Raw genomic sequence first — 23,758 nt, forward strand, 5'->3', positions numbered from 1 at the left:
GGACGTCTAATACTTTTAAAGATAACTAGAACAATACTAGCTTAATGCAGCTCATCTTTACTACGCAATCTCAATTAGCTTAGAGTTATATTGTGTGAAAATTTCAGAGCGGCAGCAAGTCTAAAAGACGAGATAGAGCTGTCCGGAATCTAATGTGTCCAGAAATTGCTTCCTTACTCTATTAAGACCATTTATAGAACCAAATATATATCCTGTTACTCTACCACACACCTGAGAATAACTGATATCATGAGATGGGAACTGAACTGATACACAACCATCGTGTAATGTTTGTTTACCACAAGCTCTAACTCCTCCTGACTGGTATAGACCAAACCCAGAAGGACAGTTCTGTGTAGCATCAGTCATATCCAGATATGCTAGTCTTGTCCATCCACCAGTAGAGTTACACAACTCCTCCATATTACAGTAAGCAGTATAAGTAGAACTTGTATTTGACAGTAGATACACACCTGATGGACTGAGTGGTTGTCTCTCCTTAATCTCTTTACAAGAGGAAGGTAAAGCACTTGAATCATTGTGTAGTAGCAATAGGTTGTATGCCACTAGTAGTATATCATCAACCACTCCAGCAGTAGAGGTACTGGTGTCTTGTAGATTAGAGAGAGTATTGACAATGTTTATTAGCTTTTGTGCAGAATCTCTTGTAGTTTGTAAAATTTGTTCATCAAGTTCAGTGAAGTTGGGAGAGCTCTGAAATAATTGAAAGGTATTCTGTGCCACACCATTAGCCCATTCATTGAAATCAGGAAGGCTCCCTGTTACATTACTGTTAACTTTATTGACTATATTATCAGACCACTCTGTGAAGTTTGGAGAGGCTACATTACCAGCAATGGCTCCAGTAGTACTTGTAGTGCTAGTACTAGCATCTCTAGCAGAGAACTGTACCAGTAACAAGCAAAGTATTACCACCAATAGGAATACTACAAGGCACTGTAGCATGGTCATAACAATGAATGCTGTCTTCCATGTCAACTGCTTTGATGATTTATTCTGTGATGCCTCTTCTGTGGATTGAGCACCATCCCACCTTACATGAGTAGTAACCTCTTCTGTGGTTTGGGCACCATTCCTCCTTACATGGGTAGTAATGTCAGTCAGTTCATAAGGATTCTCCTGACATCGTACATGAAGTGGTGCCATGTCTTCATATTTCCCCTTTACCTCCATTGTTAAGCAACCTAATTCAAACAGCTAAACTATAGTCGCAAGAGGAGGCTAGTAGCAAGAGGAGTCTAGTAGCAAGAGGAGGCTAGTAGCGTTGGTACAGCTGTTTACTTAGACCATGCAAACTGCCAAGTAGGTGGTAATGTGACCACACAATGCAAGACACACCTCAATTTAGACAGTCCCCTTTGAAGTTCATTGATTGGTTTATGAATTGGTTTGCTAGGTCTGTGCAATTGTACATAGTAGTAGACTACCTAAATCTTAATCTAGATATAGTAGATATCTCTGCATGGGCTTTGTTTGTTATATGGTGTGGGGTTTTTTGCTATCATCCTTTTAGTTGTAATGGCTTGATATAGTGTTATGTATTTAGTACTATGTAGTATGTATCACTTTAAGTTATGTAAGTGATCTTAGCAAACATCACTCATAACACGTGCCAGACAGGAAGGCATCCCTAAAATACTGTATAGTCATAGATAATAGAGTAAATGAAAGGGATTGGAAACGGAAGTGTGGGTGTAGGCAAACCTCCATTTATTTGTATTGTTGCTATGTAAACAGAGGCGGGTTGGGATTTTTTTGACAGATTTTGGAGCAAAAATCACAGATTTTATTGCTTTATTTTTGAATAACTCCAAGAAGATGCCATTTATGCAAACGAAACTCACACACAATGCTAACCAGTGTTTATGCTTTTTGTTAATATTTTTTATTAAGTAAATCAATGCATGTGTTAGTAGCCGTGTCACTCTTTCACTAAAAATACCGTCTTTTCCCCCTCCGAGAGACTCGTGTTGATCTTGAGCTATGAATAAATATAACCATTTTGAAGAGCTTGAAATCTCCTATGGAATGAGCTAACTTGCTCGTTGATGCTATGATGGCCAAGTGTTTTATGAACGATAAAGTGTTTCAAAAACAGGCGACTTTGTGTACCTATAACTGGTCGTAAAATGGCTTTACAGAGACAAAAACCTTGCTACAGGTAGCTCTAAAAATTCTATGTGGAATAGGCCATATATCATAAGCAAGCGCTATCCTGGAGCAGCACAAATTTCATTTGAAATCCTTCCAGCACAACTTCACCAATGGAGGAGATAGTAATACAATCAAAACACTGATGGTTGTCACGTGGTGACCCAACCAGCATTTCCTGTTGCTACGCCCCGTTTCCAATCCCTTTCATTTACTTTATTATCTATGGTATAGTCGGAAATTTTGGGAGGGGGGAGTAAAATTTGGTAAATTTAGCATTTTGATGGCAATTTACCAAAATAAAAATCCACCATTTGTTGATCCATTATGTGCATGCTCAATGGCACATGCCCACAAATTTGCGAAATTAAAATTTGCCAATCACAAAAATTTAGCAATTCACCAAATTTAACTCCCTTCAATATTTCCCACGTACTATATGGTATGTACTGTAAATGTATACAGCAAAATTAATTATAAAATTTTGAATTCTATCAAATAGCCAGTGAATGATGTTACGTTCTGGAAAAATAATTGACTATCTTTCTTAAAATTTTATTCTACATAAATTTGTTGCATATTTTAATTATCATTCAACTCAACACAGTCGACAATAAAGCTTGGTTCAGAATATTTGCAATGTGACCGAAAGTTCTGTTTTAGTGTTTCTCCATTGTATTATATGCAGCACTTTTGGTCACAGTACAAATATTCTGAACTTAGCTTAACAGACACTGTCAGTACCTCCATTAGTTAATAGAGTGGAAGGTCCATGACTACTTAATATTCCTTTTTTCTAAAGATACCATAGAGTTCTGCTAAAGTTTTGTCCAGCAAGTTTTCACTCACCATTTTAAAAACATGTTGCTTTAGGAAGCACCATTTACATGTAAATACATGTAAATATTGTGTACCTGTTCTTTGCAGTACAAGAACAGAAATTGAAATTAATTTGAAGAAGGTCCCCATGGTTCATGAGCGCGACTCAATAGATAACAAATAGTAAAGATTCAAAAATTAACAATGGCCACAATAAGCTACATGTATTTGTGTTCTTTATAAAGTATGCTTATACATATAATATAATCAACTTAAACGTAAGATAAAGATAGAATTACACATTAAAAATTTTTCTCCCTTACATATAGGAGTGATTCTGTGCAACTGTACTCTGAATTACTCCTGGAAACACTTAATAAATTATGGCATAATTTTACGTTAACAGCTGTTCCCATATGTATGTATATATTTTTTACCCAAGGCTATAGCCCAGTAAAAAAGAACAAAGCCCTCAAAAGAATTTATTATTAATAAAAAGTAGAAATGAAACATGTAGGTTAAGCAAGGTTAAAAATAGGTAAGGTTAAGTTAGTGACACAAAAAAGGAAATGATAAGGAATAATAATAATAATAATAATAATAATAATAATAATAATAAACAAAAAATGATTAAATTTAAATAATATTAATATGGGCATCAGAGGCCGCTCTGTCAAAATCAGAGTAGTCAATCACTTTACCACGATGCCCAGTGCCCCTTATACAACGGATTGCAGATCGAAGGATGGTGAATGAATACTGGCATCAAATGAAGTTCATTGTGGAGTGATAGGGTCTGCTAAATTTTTCTGAGTAGAGGAGAGAGTCTCTTGAGGAAGGAGGTAGTGATATGTATATATAGGAACAATTTTGTGTACTGCAATGTAATTTGCCCCCTATATTTATGGGAACCATTTTGAGTAAAATTCTACTTCAGTGTCAGCGTAATTACATCAGGGCTAGCTATACAAATAATCATTAATTAATCTTAAAATGACCTAGTTATCAGTTAACTGCCAGTTATTGAAGTAACAGTCATCACTGTGTCTATGATGTATATGTTGGGGAAGAAATGCCTATATTTAAAACTATACAAGATCCATCCCATAAAATGACATATTGATGTATTTAACTTAGTTTAATCGTTACCAACACTAATATGAGCATATGAAGGACATTTACAAATGTACAATCATTTGCTGCTAGTTTCTGTTTTGAAATCTTTAAGCAGCTTTTATGGTAGTACCAGATACTGTGCAGAGTGCATCATTTTGGTTCTTCTTGTGTCTTTGCTGACAAATACAATGTAACCACTTGGTCACTTGAGACAGCCCAGAAACTAGAAAAAAGAGTAAAAGACACGGCATGGTTAGTCAACCAAGAGAAGAAACACTGGAAGAGAATGAGAATACTGAAACACTCATTGCCAATTAAGCCTGGAACAAAAGGGACTATTTTTGCTTGAGGAAGGATGAACAAGGCAAGCCAATTGATGACGGGTGGGCTGTATGTCACTCTTAGCTTTGTCAAGTAGTAGCAAAACATGGAAGCACATCTAACCTTGTTGCTCATCTTCAAGTAAACGACAGCAGGATTCACTCTGGGCTTTAAGATGCTATCAAAAGGAAGTCCACTAGTCCAGTAGTACCAATAGCAAGACAAGTGCATGGGAGAGGTTATTGGAAGGATGTACACAAAACTCAACCCTATCTCTCAAACCTTGCTAAAAGGTACCTCTGTGTTTGTGCAACAAATTCCTCCTCAGGATGTCTCTTCAGTGCATCAGGCAGTACACCAGTAGAAAGCAGGTTAAAACCAGAAAAAGTAGACATGCTTACATTTTAAAACAAAATCCTTGAATAGTTGTGGGACATTATTGTGAAAAACACTTTATTTCACTAAAAGTATTTGTTATAAATAATTTAACATGAATATAGTATGGTATATTAAGGCACATAGTTATATTTGATAGCAAAATATTGAGGTATGAATAATGTCAATTCTGCCCAGGTTTAATTGCCTGGTTTACATAATGATGCATGGTCTTGCATTAGCAAGACCATGCATCATTATGTAAACCAGGCTTATAGCTCAAAGTAGAGATATACTCTAATACTTCAGCTATGTATAGAGTATAGATGCAATAAAGCTTCCACAAAATTAATACTGGTAAAGAAAATAACACTTCAAAATGTCTGTACTACGTATTTAAGATAACTCAAGGGAAGCATTAGTAATTATCACACTACTCTATACTAAGAGTCACACAAACACACACATGCACACTTCTCTAATTAACATAAATCTCATAATAACTAACAGGACTGTCCTCATCACTGTAATCAGCACACACCCTCAACTCAATATAGTCAGTAGTGGTATTGCTACCATAGTCTCTGTGAAACCATGGGATACCAGGAACATTACAACAAGGGGATTCAAGAGAGCCGCAACCTTGACCATCCCATAGTGGATCAGATGTGTAGAGAATTTGTGATGGACTGGTATTAGGAACACCTGATTCACAGAAGTAGTTATTACCAATAGAAGCTGGCACAGATACAGAGCTACCAGTATTACAAGGACATGAACGTGATGAAGAACCTAATTCACTTTGACCAGCAATGAATGACCAGACTTTTTGACGAGAAGAACCTCGAGTGATACTAACACCATCAAAGACACTACTAAAACCATCAATAGAGCCAAATAGATATCCTGTTACTCTACCACACACCTGAGAATAACTGATATTATGAGATGGGAACTGAACTGATATACAACCATTTTGTCGTATCTGTTTACCACAAGCTCTAACTCTTCCTGATTGGTACAGACCAAACCCAGAAGGACAGTTCTGTGTAGCATCAGTCATATCCAAATATGCTACTCTTGTCCATCCACCAGTAGAGTTACACAACTCCTCCATATTACAGTAAGCAGTATAAGTAGCTGATCCATTAGCTGTTGCTAATGCATAATAACCTGATGGACTGGTAGGTAATAGGATTTTGATTTGCTTGCATGATGTTGAAAAACCAAAGGATGAGTTATACAGCAATGCAAGGTGTGTAGATCTAATGAACAAAAATGTATCGTCAACCACTCCAGCAGTAGAGGTACTGGTGTCTTGTAGATTAGAGAGAGTATTGACAATGTTTATTAGCTTTTGTGCAGAATTTCTTGTAGTTTGTAAGATTTGTTTATCAAGTTCAGTGAAGCTGGGAGAGCTCTGAAATAAATGAAAGGTATTCTGTGCCACACCATTAGCCCATTCATTGAAGTTAGGAAGGCTCCCTGTTACATTGCTGTTAACTTTAAAGACAACATCATTAGCCCATTTATTGAAGTCAGGAAGGCTCTGTGTTACATTGATGTTAACTTTAGAGACAACACCATTAGCCCATTCATTGAAGTCAGGAAGGCTCCCTGTTACATTGCTGTTAACTTCAGAGATGACGCCATTAGTCCATTCATCAAAGTCAGGACAGTTATTTGTATTAGCAGTAGCTGCAGTTGAAGCATTAGCATTACTTGCATACATTTGAGTTAGCATTAAGCAAAGTATAGCCACCAGTATTACCAATATGATGCATAGTAATACTGTGATAACAACAAAGGGTTTTCTCCATGCTGACTGCTTTGCTTCCTTCTTTATTGTTGCCTCTACTGCTTGAGACTGTTGAGTATCAGTTGGTATTACACGAGTATTAGTATCCAGCATTTCATATACATTTTCTTGATTTGGTTGAGCTGCTGATGAAAAGTCACTAAAATATCTATCCTTTTCTTCCATTTTTAGTTTTAACTTATGACTTATCTGAGCTCTTTAAACTTGATATAGAGATTACAATAACTTTCCATACACTGAATCTATATACTATTAGTAGATAAACTTTAAGCACTTACGATAATGAAAATAACATCAAGGGGTTTACTCCATGTTGACTGCTTTGCTTCCTTCCTCTACTGGTTGAGACTGTCGAGTATCAGTTGATGTTATGTTAGTATTAATATCCAGCATTTCATATGCATCTTCCTGATTTGATTGAGCTGCTAATAAAAAATCACTGACATACATGTATCTGTCCTTTCCTTTCATTTTTAGTTTTAATGTATGACTTATCTCATAAGCTCTTTAAACTTGATACAGAGACAGCGATAACTGTCCATACACTGACTCCATATACTTTTAATAGATAAACTTTAAGCACTTATGATAATAAAAAGCAAGCACTTAATGTCAGAATAATATTTGTTTAAGAGAATGCAAGGCAGAAAAACAATTACATTATGTACAAATGTAGCACAAAGTCATAGTTGCATAATGATTTGATTTTGTAATTTTCTTATTATTTAACTGAATCATTTTGTTAGAAAAGTTAGACACAACTTAAGCAACGAAAAAGTGAAATGTTAGAATTAATCTTTTTTTTCTGATTGTCAAGAACGAAGTAGAATAGACTATTTTCCCAACAAGTTGGTAAAAAAATTATAATATTGGAAGGCTTTACTATTGGATAGTTATAGTCACAAGTACATGTGTAAATTTTTAGCTTATAAGTTACAATTATCATTGGGAAATATTTAGTGCTTATATTGAATGATTTACAATGGTTTCTATTATTGATATTGTTACTATAGGTCTTTGGATTGGGCAATAAAACATATGAGCATTATAATGAGATGGGACGTTACGTTGATCAGAGATTAGAAGAATTAGGAGGAGAGAGAATATATGTGAGAGGAGAAGGAGATGATGATGGGAAGTAAGTGAAACATTAAAAAGAGGAGAGGGAGGAGGTTAATAAATAATACATATAGATACATGTGCATGTACTTTTACTGGTGCCTTTGCAATTATGCATACATGTATATAATAAATATACAATTATTATACATAACTTCCTCTTCCCCTCCCTCTTGTCTTCCTTTTCTTTTCGCTTTCTTTCTCTCTTCCTTTCCTCTCTCCCTCTTTCTCTGTAGTATAGTATTGAAGAGGATTTCATTACATGGAAGGAAGGTTTGTGGCCTGAGGTGATGCAGTATTTCAAAATAGATTCAAGTCAAGCAACAGCTGTTGGTAGAGAGTATGAGTTCAGTCTTCATACTGAGATATCAACTGATGAAGTATTTACTGGAGAACCAAACAGACTAGGATCATATAAGAACCGTAAGGATCTCTCTCTTTCCTTTTTTTGTCCCTCGTCCTTTCTATATGTACATGTGTACATGCATATGCTGTACTACATGTACATGTACTTGTATATATGGGTATTTTAAGGCACTAAATGATATGTTTTACTTCATTATATTTCGCTGTTGGAAAATCCATGAGAATTAAGCAAAATAGCACATACATGGACATGTACATTTATGTATTAGTTGGTATACCTTACAGGCAGAATTAATGAATTATTGCTGGTTATGGGTTAATTATTATGGCTGCATGGTTATGGGTTTTAGATTTCACATTGGTGATTTAGCAGCCCATCAGTCATGAGCATGTTCAGAACGAAACAGAATGGCTGATTTCATATTGGCAGTTGCTTACTGCAGCCATCAATCAAATACATGTAATACTAATTCCCCATTTCCACTGTTTCAAGAATCGCACACCCGAATCAATGAGTTATACTACCGTATTATAGCAGGTTTTTTAGGATAATAATTTTTGCTAATTACCTGTATTTGAAGGTTTGTGAAATTAGTATAACATCACCCAGTGCGGAGGGAAAGGTTGGTAAAACCGTGTGGGTGAGTGGCTAGGATTTTAATTTTTAAAGTTAATCACATTCTATGTTACATGTACATGAATGTCACTGTTTCTCTCTCTCTCTCTCTCTCATAGGCTGAATACAGTCGTTGGGTTGTTAAGCTCAGAGGAGTATTGTTACTGTCATGGTATCCTCCTTCAGACCACCACTTGATTACCTTTCGGAGCTATAGCCATGGGTACAGGCTTGATATTACTCAATATCCTCATCTCCAAAGGTGGATATAAAATAGTAAAAATTATGAATATGTACTTATAATACATGTAATTACAAGTATTATTATTATTGTTTTTGTTGTTGTTTTAGTTGTATCCAAATTCAGTGCATGTCACTGCTGTACTTGTTGAATATTGTACATCAACTGGTCGGAGTAAGCAGGGTGTGGCTACTAGCTTGTTTGCACGATTGAAAGGTACAGGATTAATACGTATAATGCTTTAATTTCGCAGTTTTATTTTGGTGATTGGTGGCTTGCAAGTGGAATTGCCAATATTAAAATTGCCAACTATTTATGCACATTCTTAGTAATGCACATGCAGTATGTGTTAATGTGTATACAACAAATTGCCAAATTAAAAGCCGCCAATTACAATTTTACATCAAAATTGCCTAAATAAAGCACTTTACGGTATTATACTTGTATGTGTTGATTACATGTACAGTATAACTCATTAGTATTACATGCTTCATTTATTGTTGGTTCATTGTAGATGTGAGTCCAGAGAACAGAAAGGTTCCTGTATACATACGTCACTCGTCTCTGAGGCTGCCATTCCGTCCGGTCAATCCTGTCATTATGGTAGGACCTGGGACTGGACTGGCTCCTTTTCGTGGATTCATACAAGACAGATCAACTGCAATTAAAGAAAGTAATGGATTATATTACTGACTGTAATTATCTTTAGTCTTAACATAATGAAGTAACAAGTGGGTTGATATAATTATATTTATGCATTTAGTTTCTTGGGTTTGTTGTTCTAATTGTGTGTTGTGGATGGTATTTCTTAAAAACTGGGGAATGTACATATGTTCTGTGAGTGTTATATAGGGGTTGAACTGATTCTAATCAAATTTGGTTTTAAAATTGTTTCTTTTCTAGTTATAGTAACTGATATGCATGTAATTCTAATTCCCTCAACCATTGATTCTAACAACTGGCTCAATAGATGTGTCATTCTGTATAAATAAAAGCCATACAGTGTACATGTACATGTATTTTGTGCATAAAGTACACATGTACATGTTAAATGGAGTTTTTGTTATGTTAACAATGATATCATTAATATCTAGAGGTTTTACATTTTATTGCCTATTTGATGAGTGTACATGTATTTATTCTGACCAGTTATGAATTTTTAAAGTGGGTCAGAGGTCATATAGTTTGTACAGGTTAATGCATGAAAATGACAATAATAGGAATAATAACAATTTCCAGTAATACATGTACATCTAGCTATTATGTTTTAATATAATTGTAACTGACCCTGTGTTTGAACATTGGTAGCTGTAATATTCTGAACCATTGATTCTGGAAACAATGTATACATGTATCATATACATGTAGCTAGAAATTAATTTTATTTCTGCCAATTAGACCTGGTCAATCACAGTTTTAATTGTAATTAGAGGCTCAATTACAATACAATTCCGTAATTATAATTGTAATTATGCTTAAGCCTGAACAAAATGTACTGTAATTGGAATTTTTATCGAAATTGTGTTCTCATAGTGTCCTGACTATACTTCAGAGTTACAGACGCAGGGAAAATCTCCTCTCACATGATCATATGTTCATGTACTGTACACATGTAGAGTGAAGTGTGACAATGAGGGTTTCCCAGTGTACATGTAGTTCAGCTCATGAGGTCTGCTGTTTAGCTTGCTCAGTAGCTTTGTAGAAACCCTGATCCATGATATTTTGTAAAAAATGACTAGGAGAGAATTCTCAATTTAAAAAAATTTTCCTGATACATATACATGTACCAGGGTTGGGGTCAAATACAGTGCAATCCTAATTAATTGCATTTAAATACATATTTTTGAGTAATTGCAATCGCAGTTGTATTTATAAACAAAAATCAGATGTATTTGCAATTGTATTTAATTACCCTAAAAGTTACTATTTAATTCAAAATATGTAGATTTCATAATTATGTACATTTACATGTACATATAGACATGCATGTATGTGTGGTGCAGAAGAAGCTTTACACAGTGATAAACGTTTTGAAGAAGTAATGCTTATTATAGTAGCATTGTGCTGGTATGAACTATTTTAATTATAACTCTTGATTGTAATTGCAATGTAATTAAATACATTACTAAAAGTGGTATTTGCAATTGTATTTGCATTTGATATTATTACTCATAATTGCACTTGCAATGAAATACAATAAATGTATTTGACCTTGTTGTTTTGACCTTGTTCAGTTTTGAGAGACCAACTATAACAAACTATAAGAAATTCCCCATCTTTTTTCTCATTCTTTTCATAGTTCTGAATATTATATTTTGGAAGGACATCAAACTGAGTTCTCTGTCTCTTGAGAGCAAGAGGAGATGACGAGAGGGTTAAAAAGCTGCAAATTAATCCAGTGTAAGTGAACAATCAAAAGTGATGATGTGTATACATACATGTACATGTACATGTATCCTTACATGTACATGTAATGTGTTTTATGTAGACATACACGTACATGGTTTTACATGTAGGTTTTGTTTTAATTTCCTTTTTTTGAGTGTTTCAAATTCTGTGCTTTGGATCAAAAATAAAAGTCATGCCACATCATAGCAAAGTTTCATGTATGACATATGTACACACTGTACATTGTACCATATAGTGAGAAATTTTTGTGGCCCAAAATTTTTGCGGCTCCATCTAAAAATCAATTTCTTGGGTTTAATTTCCATGGTTTTCTACTTTTCAGCCATCTTAAACCATATTAAATTGATTTAGACGGATTTTATTTTCGTCAATTTTGAAAAACGTGAAATCCACAAAAATTTTGGGCCATGAAAATTTCCTGCTATATATGTGGTATTTGGCCCTATTTGTTCAATATTACAGCAATATTTTAGAGATAAAGTTTTAATATTAATTATGACAAGTTTATAATTCTGCTCACATGATGTACGACGCTGGTCTTTAAACCTTGTCACTTGTGGAATGCCAATCTCACACATACTGCATATGCTTGTGAGATTTTAAATTTTTGTTCCTTGAGTCTGGCTTTTGAAATTTGATGAATTTAATGTGAGCACAAAAATTAAAAGACAATTTAAAATTTTCAATGGATCGAGTCTTTAATGACTGTTTGCCGATTTCTCTTTTTCTCTATTAGTATAAAACAGATTTCTTCTCCTGTTTATTCCTCCTCACTGAGTACGTCTGGTAGTTTTATTGATAAATGAAAACCCGAAAGAAAAGAGTATTGATTCTGTATGGGTCTCAAACTGGCACTGGGGAAGAGTTCTCCAATAGATTAGCAAAGGATTCATCTCGTTTAGGACTACCAGCCATGACCTTTGACCCTGAGGACTGCACTGACTGGGTAAGGATCTACATGTAATTATAGATATTATACACGGAACAGGATTGGAAACATGATCACGTGAGCACATTATGCATTGAAACCAACCAAGTTTGCCGGGAACTGATGACCGTAATGGAGATACATTGTACTTTGTGGGACTCTAGCAACTAGATTGGATGACAAAGCAGGCTAGTAGGAGCCTTTATGGCTACCTCTTAAGGGTCTTTAGTGGAATAAGGCATCTATTAGTGTGTGTATGCATGTTTCAAGAAGTTATGGCGTGCCAAAGCAAAGAGGCTTAAGCCAGAATTCCATTACTCAAACTAACAGATGCGCACTGTAACAAACGTCTTAGTCCACTGTAGGATGTTAAGAAGTAGCCATAGAACTAGTATACCTTGTCATAAAACCACCGGGTATAGGCTAAAGAGTCCCACAAAGTATTTTTAACAATCTCTATTTATCTCCATTACGGAATTCAAATTTCATTGTTAATAACCATGAATTAACCAGTTCCCGGCAAACTAGGTTGGTTTCAATACATAATGCACTCACGTGATCCTTGTTTCCAATCCTGTTCCGTGTATAATATCTATGATGTAATTAATCATTAATTTGTTTGATGTTACTCCAATGTTTTGTACAGTGTACATGCATTGGGTTGTACATGTACATGTACTGTATGTAGAAAACTTTTAAAAGTTTTGGCTTTAAAAAGTCAGTGTGGCCAGGATATCATACAGGGGGGTGGGAAATGGGGAAATCCCCCTCTACTCTAAGTTCCCCCCCACTCTATGTTTCCCCCTAAAATACAGTATAGCCCTAAAATATCGTATAGCTCAAAACTTTCAAGGATAAAAACTTTTGCAAATGAGTGAAAAAAGAGAAAGTCGCGAATAAAACTTTTGCGAATGGCTCAGGTTTATTGCATTGAGGGTGTGGCTAGCAGCCAGGCATGGGGTCAAGCACTTGATGCTTGTACTTCAGCACAAATAAGCACAGCTTTCTAAGCACCTAATGCTGCTTACAAGTACCTTTTCAATATAATCTATGTGCTTTGTACTTGTACTTAATTACTTTTATAAATTTACAAAAGTGCTTTTAAGCACAGCAAAAATTACACACAAATAGTGTACATGTACATGTACATGTACATCTACATCTACATGGTACATCTACATGTACCACTACATGTACATGTACATGTACATGTACATGTACATCTACATCTACATGTACATTCAGACACACATAAGTACATGTATATTCTGTATTTTTATTATTTAAAAAAATCTTACCACACAAGTAAAAAACATGTACATGTGCTACTACATGTACATGTACATGTAGTATACAAGTTTTGTAGCACATTGTGTGATTGTGTGCTAGCTTGAAGAATGGTAATGGCATCACCATTAGTGGTATCACTCAAAAGCTCTCTGCTGTTTCCATTTATTATGAACAATTCACAGAGCTATTGTTTATTAGATGCAATAGTAAATTAACTATAATTGTAATTTTACTTTATTTTTACACTTATTGAATATCTAGTACTTATTAATGTACTTAAGCACTCTGAAAAATGCTTGTTCTTGTACTTAAACACTTATGTTAAAGCTAAAGATTGTGCTTATGCTGGAACTAACACATTTAAGTGTTTGTGTTTGTGTTTAAGCACATTTCCTAGTGCTTGACCCCATGTCTGCTAGCAGCTCTATACTTGAAGATTGGGAGAGCTCCCACAGCATCAGGCAAATGAAAAGCATGACTGCAAGAGGGTTTGGTCTTCTTTCTTCGAGATACAGCTAATAGAGGCCATTTTAAGACACATGTGCTTACTTAGTTAACGCAGCTAGCATGGAATAAGCCATAGATAATATGACCACGCCCTTTGAATTTTCTCGATGAAAGCTATCGCTTTTGAGGCCTAAACTGTGAAATTTGCGGAAGTTTTCAGCCTTGAAAGTTTTGAGCTATACGGTAGTTTGTGTAAATTTAATAAATGGGTTCATACTTGCTATAATTCACTGTTGTTCATTACACAATTGAAATAAACTAGCAGTCATGTGTATAATAGTTTACACATGAACTGGCAAAACTAACTTCTGCTTGATTAGTGCAATATCACAAAATAAAATCCTGAAATGTGTGATGTTACTGATAATTTTCATCATGTCCCTCCCTACAAAAAATCCTGTATGAATCCCTGATGTTCTTGTCACCTTATGCCATATATAAAGTTTGAGCTTATTTTTGTCAAAAATTTTTGGCAGCTTCAATGTACTTCAAGTTATTATTTGTTATCGCGTACATATACATGGAGCTCTAAATTTTTTGTCAGTCAGTAATTTGTTAGACATTTTTTGATGAAATTTTTGACTGACAAAATTTTTGCTCCACATGGGTAGCATGCGAATTTATAGCATAAATGACAAAAATTTTATTGATGAAAATTAATTTCAACAAGAAATTAAAATTTTTACAAAAGTTTTGACTAATGAAAATTTGGAGTTATACAGTATTACATTCTAATCATATTCTCTCCCTCATAAAGTTTGAGTTCATTCCACAAAATTTAGGCATTTAGTTTCAAGAAAGCATGAATTATAGACTCTAAAATATCACTATAGTTTCAGATACATATTGGTGTCTTTATGTTACATGTATGTAGAATGTTTAGCAGATTTTGATGATTTTTTAATCATGGGACCAAAACAACACATGTCATGTACATGTACAGACCTTTTTTGCAAATTTTTGAATTGAAATATATTTAGTGAAGAATAATAGTGCACCAATCCACTGCTTAGGAGCTGTGATTATTTGATTATTATCAATATTACCAATATCTCATGTTGTTGTGGTTAAGTAATTATTGTACTACATGTACTTTATTATTATATTAGGATGACCTTACTAGAGTAGGACAGGAAGTTGATGGATCACTTGTTATTTTTGTAATGGCCACTTATGGAGAGGGAGACCCAACTAATAATGCTCAGGAATTTTTTGCCTGGTTAAAAGAAACTACTGATAGTCTTCAAGGACTAAAATATACGGTTAGCTCATCATTTTTTAATTACATAAGTAATGTTGATGATGCATATGATTACATGTACTCAAGTTAGATGTCCATGTTATTGTATCATTCTAGGACTTGTAGCACTTGTAGTGGCACTGTCTGTATAGTACATGTATTCTCTTAGCTGTTTTATGATGTTTAAATCTCGTTTTCAATGTACCAATGGCATTGCGTTTATTAGTGCTGGTATCATTTATTTAACATCATTGCTTTACCTTGGGTGTGCCATTGGAGCTAATTATAGGGAGAACCTCAGTTTTTGTTAAAAATTAGAAAATGAAATTTGACAGTTGAAATGGTGTGTTGATGCTTAGAAGTGACTCTGTGCTTGCAAGTACAGTTATAAAAGAAATTTGGTTGAATGAATTATCTCAGCTATACTCTTGATGTCACTTATATCCTACCTACATGTATAAGCCAAACTTTAAAGATGCCGCAGTGCTGATAAATCACTTATACTGCCCTAGGGCATGATAAATCCCTTTGATGTTTGATATAAGCACTGCTGTGCAATAAAACTTTGAAATAGACTTTAAAATAATAAAATATAGTGATTTGAAAAAAAGAAAGAACAATAAAAATAAACTTGTCACTTAACAGAGAAGGACTGTAACTTTAACGATGGAGACATGATAGTGCTGGCCATTACACGCATCTCACTGTTCTAGATAATGTGTACTAAAATTAATCAAAAATAATTAATCAAAAATAAAACTTAGCATTGTACATGTATATACTAAGGTAAAGAAACATTAGTAATTATCACACTCTATAGTCTATACTAAGACACACACATGCATGTTTGTACACACACTTTACTACTTAACATAAATCTCATAATAACTAACAGGACTGTCTTCATCATCATAATTAGCACACAAACTCAACTCAATATAGTCAGTAGTGGTATTGCTACCATAGTCTCTGTGAAACCATGGGATACCAGGAACATTACAACAAGGTGCTTCAAGAGAACCACAACCTTGACCATCCCATAGTGGATCAGATGTGTAGAGAATCTGTGATGGGTTATTAGGAACACCTGATTCACAGAAGTAATTATTACCAATAGAAGATGGCACAAACACAGAACTCCCAGTATTACAAGGACATGAGCTTGATGAAGAACCTGATTCACTATTGCCAGCAATTAGTGACCAGACATGTTGCTGAGAAGAACCACGAGTGATAATGACACCTTCAGTGCCACCAGAAAGACCATTTATAGAACCAAATGTATATCCTGTTACTCTACCACACACCTGAGAATAACTGATATTATGAGATGGGAACTGAACTGATATACAACCATCATGTAATGTTTGTTTACCACAAGCTCTAACTCCTCCTGACTGGTATAGACCAAACCCAGAAGGACAGTTCTGTGTAGCATCAGTCATATCCAGATATGCTAGTCTTGTCCATCCACCAATAGAGTTACATAACTCCTCCATATTACAGTAAGCAGTATAAGTAGAACTAGTATTTGAGAGTAGATACACACCTGATGGACTGAGTGGTTGTCTCTCCTTAATCTCTTTACAAGAGGTAGGTAAAGCAGTTGAGTCATTGTGTAGCACTAATAGTTCTTGTGCTATTAGTAGTATATCATCAACCACTCCAGCAGTAGAGGTACTGGTGTCTTGTATATTAGAGAGAGTATTGACAATGTTTATTAGCTTTTGTGCAGAATCTCTTGTAGTTTGTAAAATTTGTTCATTAATTTCAGTGCAGTTGGGAGAGCTCATCTGAAGTAACTGAAAAGTATTCTGTGCCACTTCATTAGCCCATTCATTGAAGTCAGGAAGGCTCCCTGTTACATTGCTGTTAACTTTAGAGACAACACCATTAGCCCATTCATTGAAGTCAGGAAGGTTCCCTGTTACATTGTTGTTAACTTTAGAGGCAACACCATTTGCCCATTTATTAAAGTCAGGAAGGCTCCCTGTTACATTGCTGTTAACTTTATTGACTATATTATCAGACCACTCTGTGAAGTTTGGAGAGGCTACATTACCAGCAATGGCTCCAGTAGTACTCGTAGTGCTAGTACTAGCATCTTTAGCAGAGAACTGTACCAGTAACAAGCAAAGTATTGCCACCAATAGGAATACTACAAGGCACTGTAGCATGGTCGTAACAATGAACGGTGTCTTCCATGTTGACTGCTTTGATGATTTATTCTGTGATGCCTCTTCTGTGGATTGAGCACCATCCCTCCTTACATAAGTATTAATGTCAATCAGTTCATAAAGATTCTCCTCACTTTGTATAGGAACTGGTGCCATATTTTCATATTTCTCCTTTCCTTCCATTGTTAAGCAAGTTGATCCAAATAGCTAAACTATACTTGCAAGAAACTACTGTAGGAGGCTAGTAGTGTCGGTAAATTTAGTAGTAGATATACTCCTGTAATCTACTACATCTACATGTAAATGTAATTATAGTAGCTTTCTCTAGACTTTGTTATGTGGGTGTGTCATTCTGTATAAATAAAAGCCATACAGTGTACATGTACATTTATTTTGTGCATAAAGTACACATGTACATGTTAAATGGAGTTTTTGTTATGTTAACAATGATATCACAGAGTCTGAAATTACAGTCGGACATCAGACATTTTCCGACCATTTTGCTTAATTGTCCGACCAACTACCGTGTTGTTCTACCATTTTGTCTGAACATTAGTAAACAACACAAAATTTTTATTAGTAATATTACTAAATTAATGGTTATGCTTTTGTAAGTTTCTTTATAATTACAAAAAAATTTTGAATTAAACTCACTAACAAGCACACATATTGACACATATATGACCCGGCCCTAATATATGTAAAAAGGATAAATGAACACGTTCGACCATTCATTCAAATGTCAGACCAAAATAGGCTGTGTTCAGACATAATGTCAGAACACTGTTTGAATGTAATTTCAGGCTCTGATATCATTAATATCTAGAGGTTTTACAATTTTATTGCCCATTTGATGAGTGTACATGTATTTATTCTGATCAAATTTGGACCAGTTATGAATTTTAAAGTGGGTCAGAGGTCATATAGTTTGTACAGGTTAATGCATGAAAATGACAATAATGGTAATAATAACAATTTCCAGTAATACATGTACATCTAGCTATTATGTTTTAATATAATTGTAACTGACCCATCATAAAAATGGAGAATTCTCTCCTTTTCAATTTTGGCGAAATTTGGCCCGAGACCATGTACTATAGTACAGGGACTTTTGCCCGATACTCTGAACCATTGGAAAACAATGTATATAAAAATACATGTATCATATACATGTAGCTAGAAATTAATTTTACTTCTGTCAATTAGACCTGGTCAATCACAGTTTTAATTGTAATTAGAGGCTCAATTACAATACAATTTCATAATTATAATTGTAATTGAGGCTTAAGCCTGGACAAAATGTACTGTAATTGTCAAATACATTGCAATCCTAATTAATTGCATTTAAATACATATTTTTGAGTAATTGCAATCACAGTTGTATTTATAAACAAAAATCAGATGTATTTGCAATTGTATTTAATTACCCTAAAAGTTACCATAGATTTTATAATTATGTACATGTACATGTATGTACATGCATGTATGTGTGGTGCAGAAGAAACTTTAGGCAGTCTGTTTGATAAGCATTTTGAAGAACTAATGTAACATTGTGCTAGTATAAAGTATTTTAATTATAACTCTCGATTGTAATTGCAATGTAATTAAATACATTACTAAAAGTGGTATTTGCAATTGTATTTGCATTTGATATTATTACTCATAATTGCACTTGCAATGAAATACAATAAATGTATTTGACCTTGCTGTTGACCTTGTTGTTGACCTTTTAGTTTTGACCTTGTTGTTTTTACCTTGTTGAGTTATGAGAGACCAACTATAACAAACTATAAGAAGTTCCCCATTTTTTTCTCATTCTTTTCATAGTTCTGAATATTATATTTTGGAAGGACATCAAACTGAGTTCTCTGTCTCTTGTTGTCTGCCTGGTCACGATGCTCACCCTCTATCTTGATACACTGCTACACACTGTTGTTCTTGTGTTGCTGGCGGCCATGATTGTCTCTTATATTCATTGTGACAAAGATTGCCATTGATTCTTTCTATAATAGACAAATAAAAAACCCTTTTAAGTAAGGAAAACAAGAAAAAGAGGGAGTTTTTATTTTTAGTTCTTATGTATTAGAATTAACATGCACCCTTTAGTACTATATCCAGTCTCCCAGTACATGCAACAAGCATTCTCTGTCTCTCAGTACAGCCACATTCTCTCATTATGTACTAATTACTCTATCATGACAGGATATACTGAAGGAAACAATGAAAAAGATCTTAGCAGCAGAGGAGGCTGTTCAAATTGAGAATCCTGGTCACGAACATGTATATGCAAACAGGTATATTTTAATTGTATTTATGCAAATTTACATGTACTTGTACATCTAGTGTCAACTATTACTCCTGTGATGAACAAAATGATAACGAACAAAATGGTAATGAAAAAAAATGGTTTAGAAGGCCAGGACCTTGAAAGTACATGTACATGTACTTGGACACTTACAGGTAAGATTTCAATAGAAACATTAAGTAAAAGAACAATGCCCAAAATCACAATGCATACAGTATTAGCCTTCTGTATAATAACGGCAAACTTTGACAATGAATTTAAAAGTTTGTATCATAGTTAATGTACACTAAAGGATTTGCATGTATGTACATGTACATGTACACAGCATGTGCAATGAATCAAGTCTACATAGTACATATTTTGCTTTTTGTTCTTAGTTTGTTATAGATACTGAAGACCTTACTCTTTCAATTGAGGGAAACCAAAACTTAGAGAAGCCCTTCTCTGAGCACATTAATACAAGCATCTTGAGCACTGAAGATGACAATATGTTTCCTTTATCTGTACAAGCATATTTGAGACAAGCCAGGAATGGGTTGTAAATAATATTGAAATGAGCAATAAGAACTGAATTTAAAAAATACAAAAATAGGCACATGACAATGTTTCAATTATGTTTTATCATTATTTTGTAAGAGATTTTCAATAAAAATGTCATATTCACCAGTGAAATCAAATAATTCTCTTAAAGGAGCATCAGGAAACTATAAAAGAATGATATCACTGTTAATATATCAGTGTTATCTTACATTAGAAGATACATATCCAAGTACAGATATAGCCCTAGGCAAGGGACCAGTGTTAACGACAGTGAAATCAAAATCACTGTTGATATCAACAGAATCACTGATCACGATTTCTGTAACATTATCCATTTTATTAGTCCTATTATTAACTAAAATTAAGAATTATTATAATTATGAAACATTTTAATTCAAAAGTAGTGTAACTCAGTCCATGACCAAAGGGAAAGACAGGGTCCCCAGTATAAAACCTAGCTGTACATACGACTGGGTGGTTTCCTCATTGACATGAGCCAATAAGCAGCTGTATTAATGTACTCACCTGGATACTGTAGGAGGGACCAAGAAAGAGTTGAAAAGAAGTATAATCAGTTAATGTAAAGAGATGCTTCCTCATACAAATGTTAGAGGTAGTCTTCCTTGATGGATTCATTTCTCCATAAAGTATTTCAGCAATAGCCTGACCTCCAGATTGACCAGGATACCCAACCCAAAAAATAGCATCAGCTAAATCCTAGAAAAATAAATGAATAAACATTTATCATCATAATGCATACAGTATGTCCTCCTATAGGCTATTTTTTAGAATTTTGGGTTTTTTTCTTAAGATGGCCTTAACTTGAAAAATTGAAGTCGGAATCACCTCAAACTTTCTACACAGCATAAGAACATCAATATGTATCAGAAAATGTAATAAAAATTTGGGGTGATTTCAGAGCCATTTTTTGAAAAAAAATCATGGACTATAGCCTTGGGTATTTTTCAAATTTTTGACATTTTAAAAAAATGGTCGTAACTTGAAAAATTGAAGTCAGAATCACCTCAAACTTTCTACACTGCATAAGAACATCAATAAATTATGCTTTTTTAATTAACAAAAGGTGGAATGAGGTAAGTTGGACTGGCAGTGATAGAGAGAGGGCAACCTTTTCTTATTGTTCAAGTTATTTGTAAGTTGTGGATCTGCACATGGATATTTGAAGTAGAATGGTGTAAAGTTATCCTTGTAGTATTGACCAAAGACCACAATACCTCTGCTTAACTAGATTGACAGGAGATGATGAAAAAAGGTGGCTGAACAAAACGGCTGACTTGCCAATTTTTGACTTGGTAAAGATAAGGTCTTCTAAGAAGTCTGGTAAGCATAGGAGCTCGTTTTCCCGGTATAGCAAGGCTGCAAAAGTCGTGGCAGCCATTTTGAAGTGGGGAAAATCCTACTTAGTAACGCTACTGCGTTACTAATAGTACAGGGACTTTTACCCAATTTTTGAGCAACTTTTTTAAAGTCCAATTTTGATTGGAATCACCTCAAAGTTTCTACGCAACAGGAGTACACGTATGTGTATCAGAAAATACATGTACATATCGATCACTATAAACTAACAGTGTATGATGGTATGCTCTTCAACCAGTCATCACATAAATTGAACAATACCATCTGAGGTTCAGTGGCCTTCAATATAAGATCACCTAAATTCTCTACCTAAATACATGATGACATCATCAACTGTCACATGACTACCACACCTACCTTCAAACAGGTTTGAAACGGCAGCTGCAAATCACTACCTTTTATGACTATATTAGGAAAATCCAACAAGTGTACCTAAAAATAATAAAATAATTAATTAATAATTTATATAGCCACACCTCTAGTGGATCAAGCATTCCTTTTCTAGTAACAATTTGTTTGGGTTGTTCCTCCACTGGTAGCGACCGAATGAGAGCCACCACTTCTTCTGCTGTCTTCTGCCCCAGACGCTTCTGTCCCACTCAACTGAAGTATGGATAATGGATTGAATATAAAAATGGCTCCATTAATCGGCTTTGTCATTAAATTACCTTCAAATGTCTATTAAAAAGAAATCAACAGATTAAAGTTTGAGTTTAAATATTCATTCTAATTTGCTCTCTCCTAGTGTGGTATTTTTGATAATAATAATAATAATAATAACAAACTCACAGGTCAACGTCATGCATCATCAGTCTCATTCTGGAGTCCGTTGGCCAGCACTTCTTGTCATTGTATCCGACACTGTTCTCATCGTTAGGGTCAGGGTGCTCCATCAGGTAACACTGCATGAGGTCTTTAAAATCATGAACTGAAAACCTATCACATGACAAGTTATTAACAACTGGTAATTAAATAGGTAGTTATTAATAGGTAGCTATTAAGGGGTCTCAGTGACCAGTGTATTATCAACAGATAGTTCAGACCGCCCGTCTGGTCATTAACTCATCACAGACCACACCCACAACAACCACACCTACCAGGACAGACTAACCTGAAGAATACATGTACCCTGTCAATATAACGTGAGTATAATCTAATAGGGGGAACAGCCTTGGTGTCCATGTCTTGATATGTTAAGAAATTGTTTGGTAGCTGAGGAGGTCCGGCCATTTCCCTGGCCCAATACCAATAGATCAAGAACCAACCCATAATACTGTACTATGAATGAGGCAAACTGGAGTCCTCTTATAATACCGTAAGAATTACTGTGATTCATGTCCTAGTAACACAATGTACATTAACATGATATACATGTACACATGTACAGTATATAAACAATAATTTCATTGGGCAAATACAACAGATCACCAAGATCCTTTTAAATGAAGAATCATTAAACACTCTTCATGTAGCTAACAGAATTTTGCTCAGCAAAAACTAGTACATGTACTGTATACATGTATAAATATACAGTTCCCCTGTTCCACCGCTAATGGGTAATTGGGTATACATATACAGTATATACTTACCTTATAATTGATGACCATGTTGTTCTTTGCTGCCACGTAATCAGCAATGTTATGATCAACGATGAGACGTATGTAACAGTTGGTTCAATAAAGTTAGGTCAACCTTCTCATACAACTTCTCAAAGGATGTCTCCATCATCACGTTACACTCACCCTCCACAGTGTCCTAAAAATAATACCTGACAATTAATAACTAATGTTAATTAACTGTGGATCAACAAAGATAAAAATCAGACCAAATTTTTCCAGAATTGAAAAGGAAAGAATTCTCAATTTTTATTGCATTTTCTGATACATATTGATGTACTTATACTGTTTAGAAAGTTTGAGGTGATTTCGACTTCAAATTTTTCAAATTACAGCTACTTTAAGAAAACGCCAAAAATCTGAAAAATACCCAAGCCTATTATAGTCCATGGTTTTTTCAAAAAA

The 23,758-nt window shown here is 34.5% G+C and overlaps 2 protein-coding genes across 3 annotated transcripts in view; one reads left to right on the plus strand and one right to left on the minus strand.

The window, feature by feature from the left end:
- The window catches only part of LOC100636252 (NADPH--cytochrome P450 reductase-like), a 40,365-nt gene extending 19,868 nt beyond the window's left edge, over positions 1-20,497 (plus strand). Inside the window, 9 exon segments of the mRNA XM_020002058.1 lie at positions 7,636-7,760; positions 7,983-8,164; positions 8,870-8,985; positions 9,075-9,180; positions 9,479-9,637; positions 19,343-19,548; positions 19,602-19,809; positions 19,859-19,975; positions 20,198-20,497. Coding sequence (XP_019857617.1) covers positions 7,636-7,760; positions 7,983-8,164; positions 8,870-8,985; positions 9,075-9,180; positions 9,479-9,637; positions 19,343-19,512 — 858 coding nt within the window. The 3' untranslated portion in view covers positions 19,513-19,548; positions 19,602-19,809; positions 19,859-19,975; positions 20,198-20,497.
- Positions 20,369-23,504, minus strand: LOC109585916 (pre-mRNA-processing-splicing factor 8-like). Of its 2 annotated transcripts, XM_020002062.1 has the most exons (10): positions 23,327-23,504; positions 22,849-23,076; positions 22,527-22,673; positions 22,214-22,415; positions 22,095-22,169; positions 21,948-22,046; positions 20,963-21,077; positions 20,886-20,892; positions 20,570-20,715; positions 20,369-20,524 (listed from the first exon to the last, which is right to left on the minus strand). In XM_020002062.1, the coding sequence occupies exons 4-9, from the start codon at positions 22,229-22,231 to the stop codon at positions 20,712-20,714; spliced, it is 318 nt and encodes a 105-aa protein (XP_019857621.1). In that variant the 5' UTR covers positions 22,232-22,415; positions 22,527-22,673; positions 22,849-23,076; positions 23,327-23,504; the 3' UTR covers positions 20,369-20,524; positions 20,570-20,711. The 2 variants fall into 2 exon arrangements, with proteins under 2 accessions (XP_019857621.1, XP_019857620.1); XM_020002061.1 differs by having other exon boundaries at positions 20,886-21,077.
- Positions 23,505-23,758: the final 254 nt, after the last annotated feature.

Source organism: Amphimedon queenslandica, unplaced genomic scaffold (assembly GCF_000090795.2).
Source record: "Amphimedon queenslandica unplaced genomic scaffold, v1.1 AMPQUscaffold_12985, whole genome shotgun sequence".
Lineage (NCBI taxonomy): Eukaryota > Metazoa > Porifera > Demospongiae > Haplosclerida > Niphatidae > Amphimedon > Amphimedon queenslandica.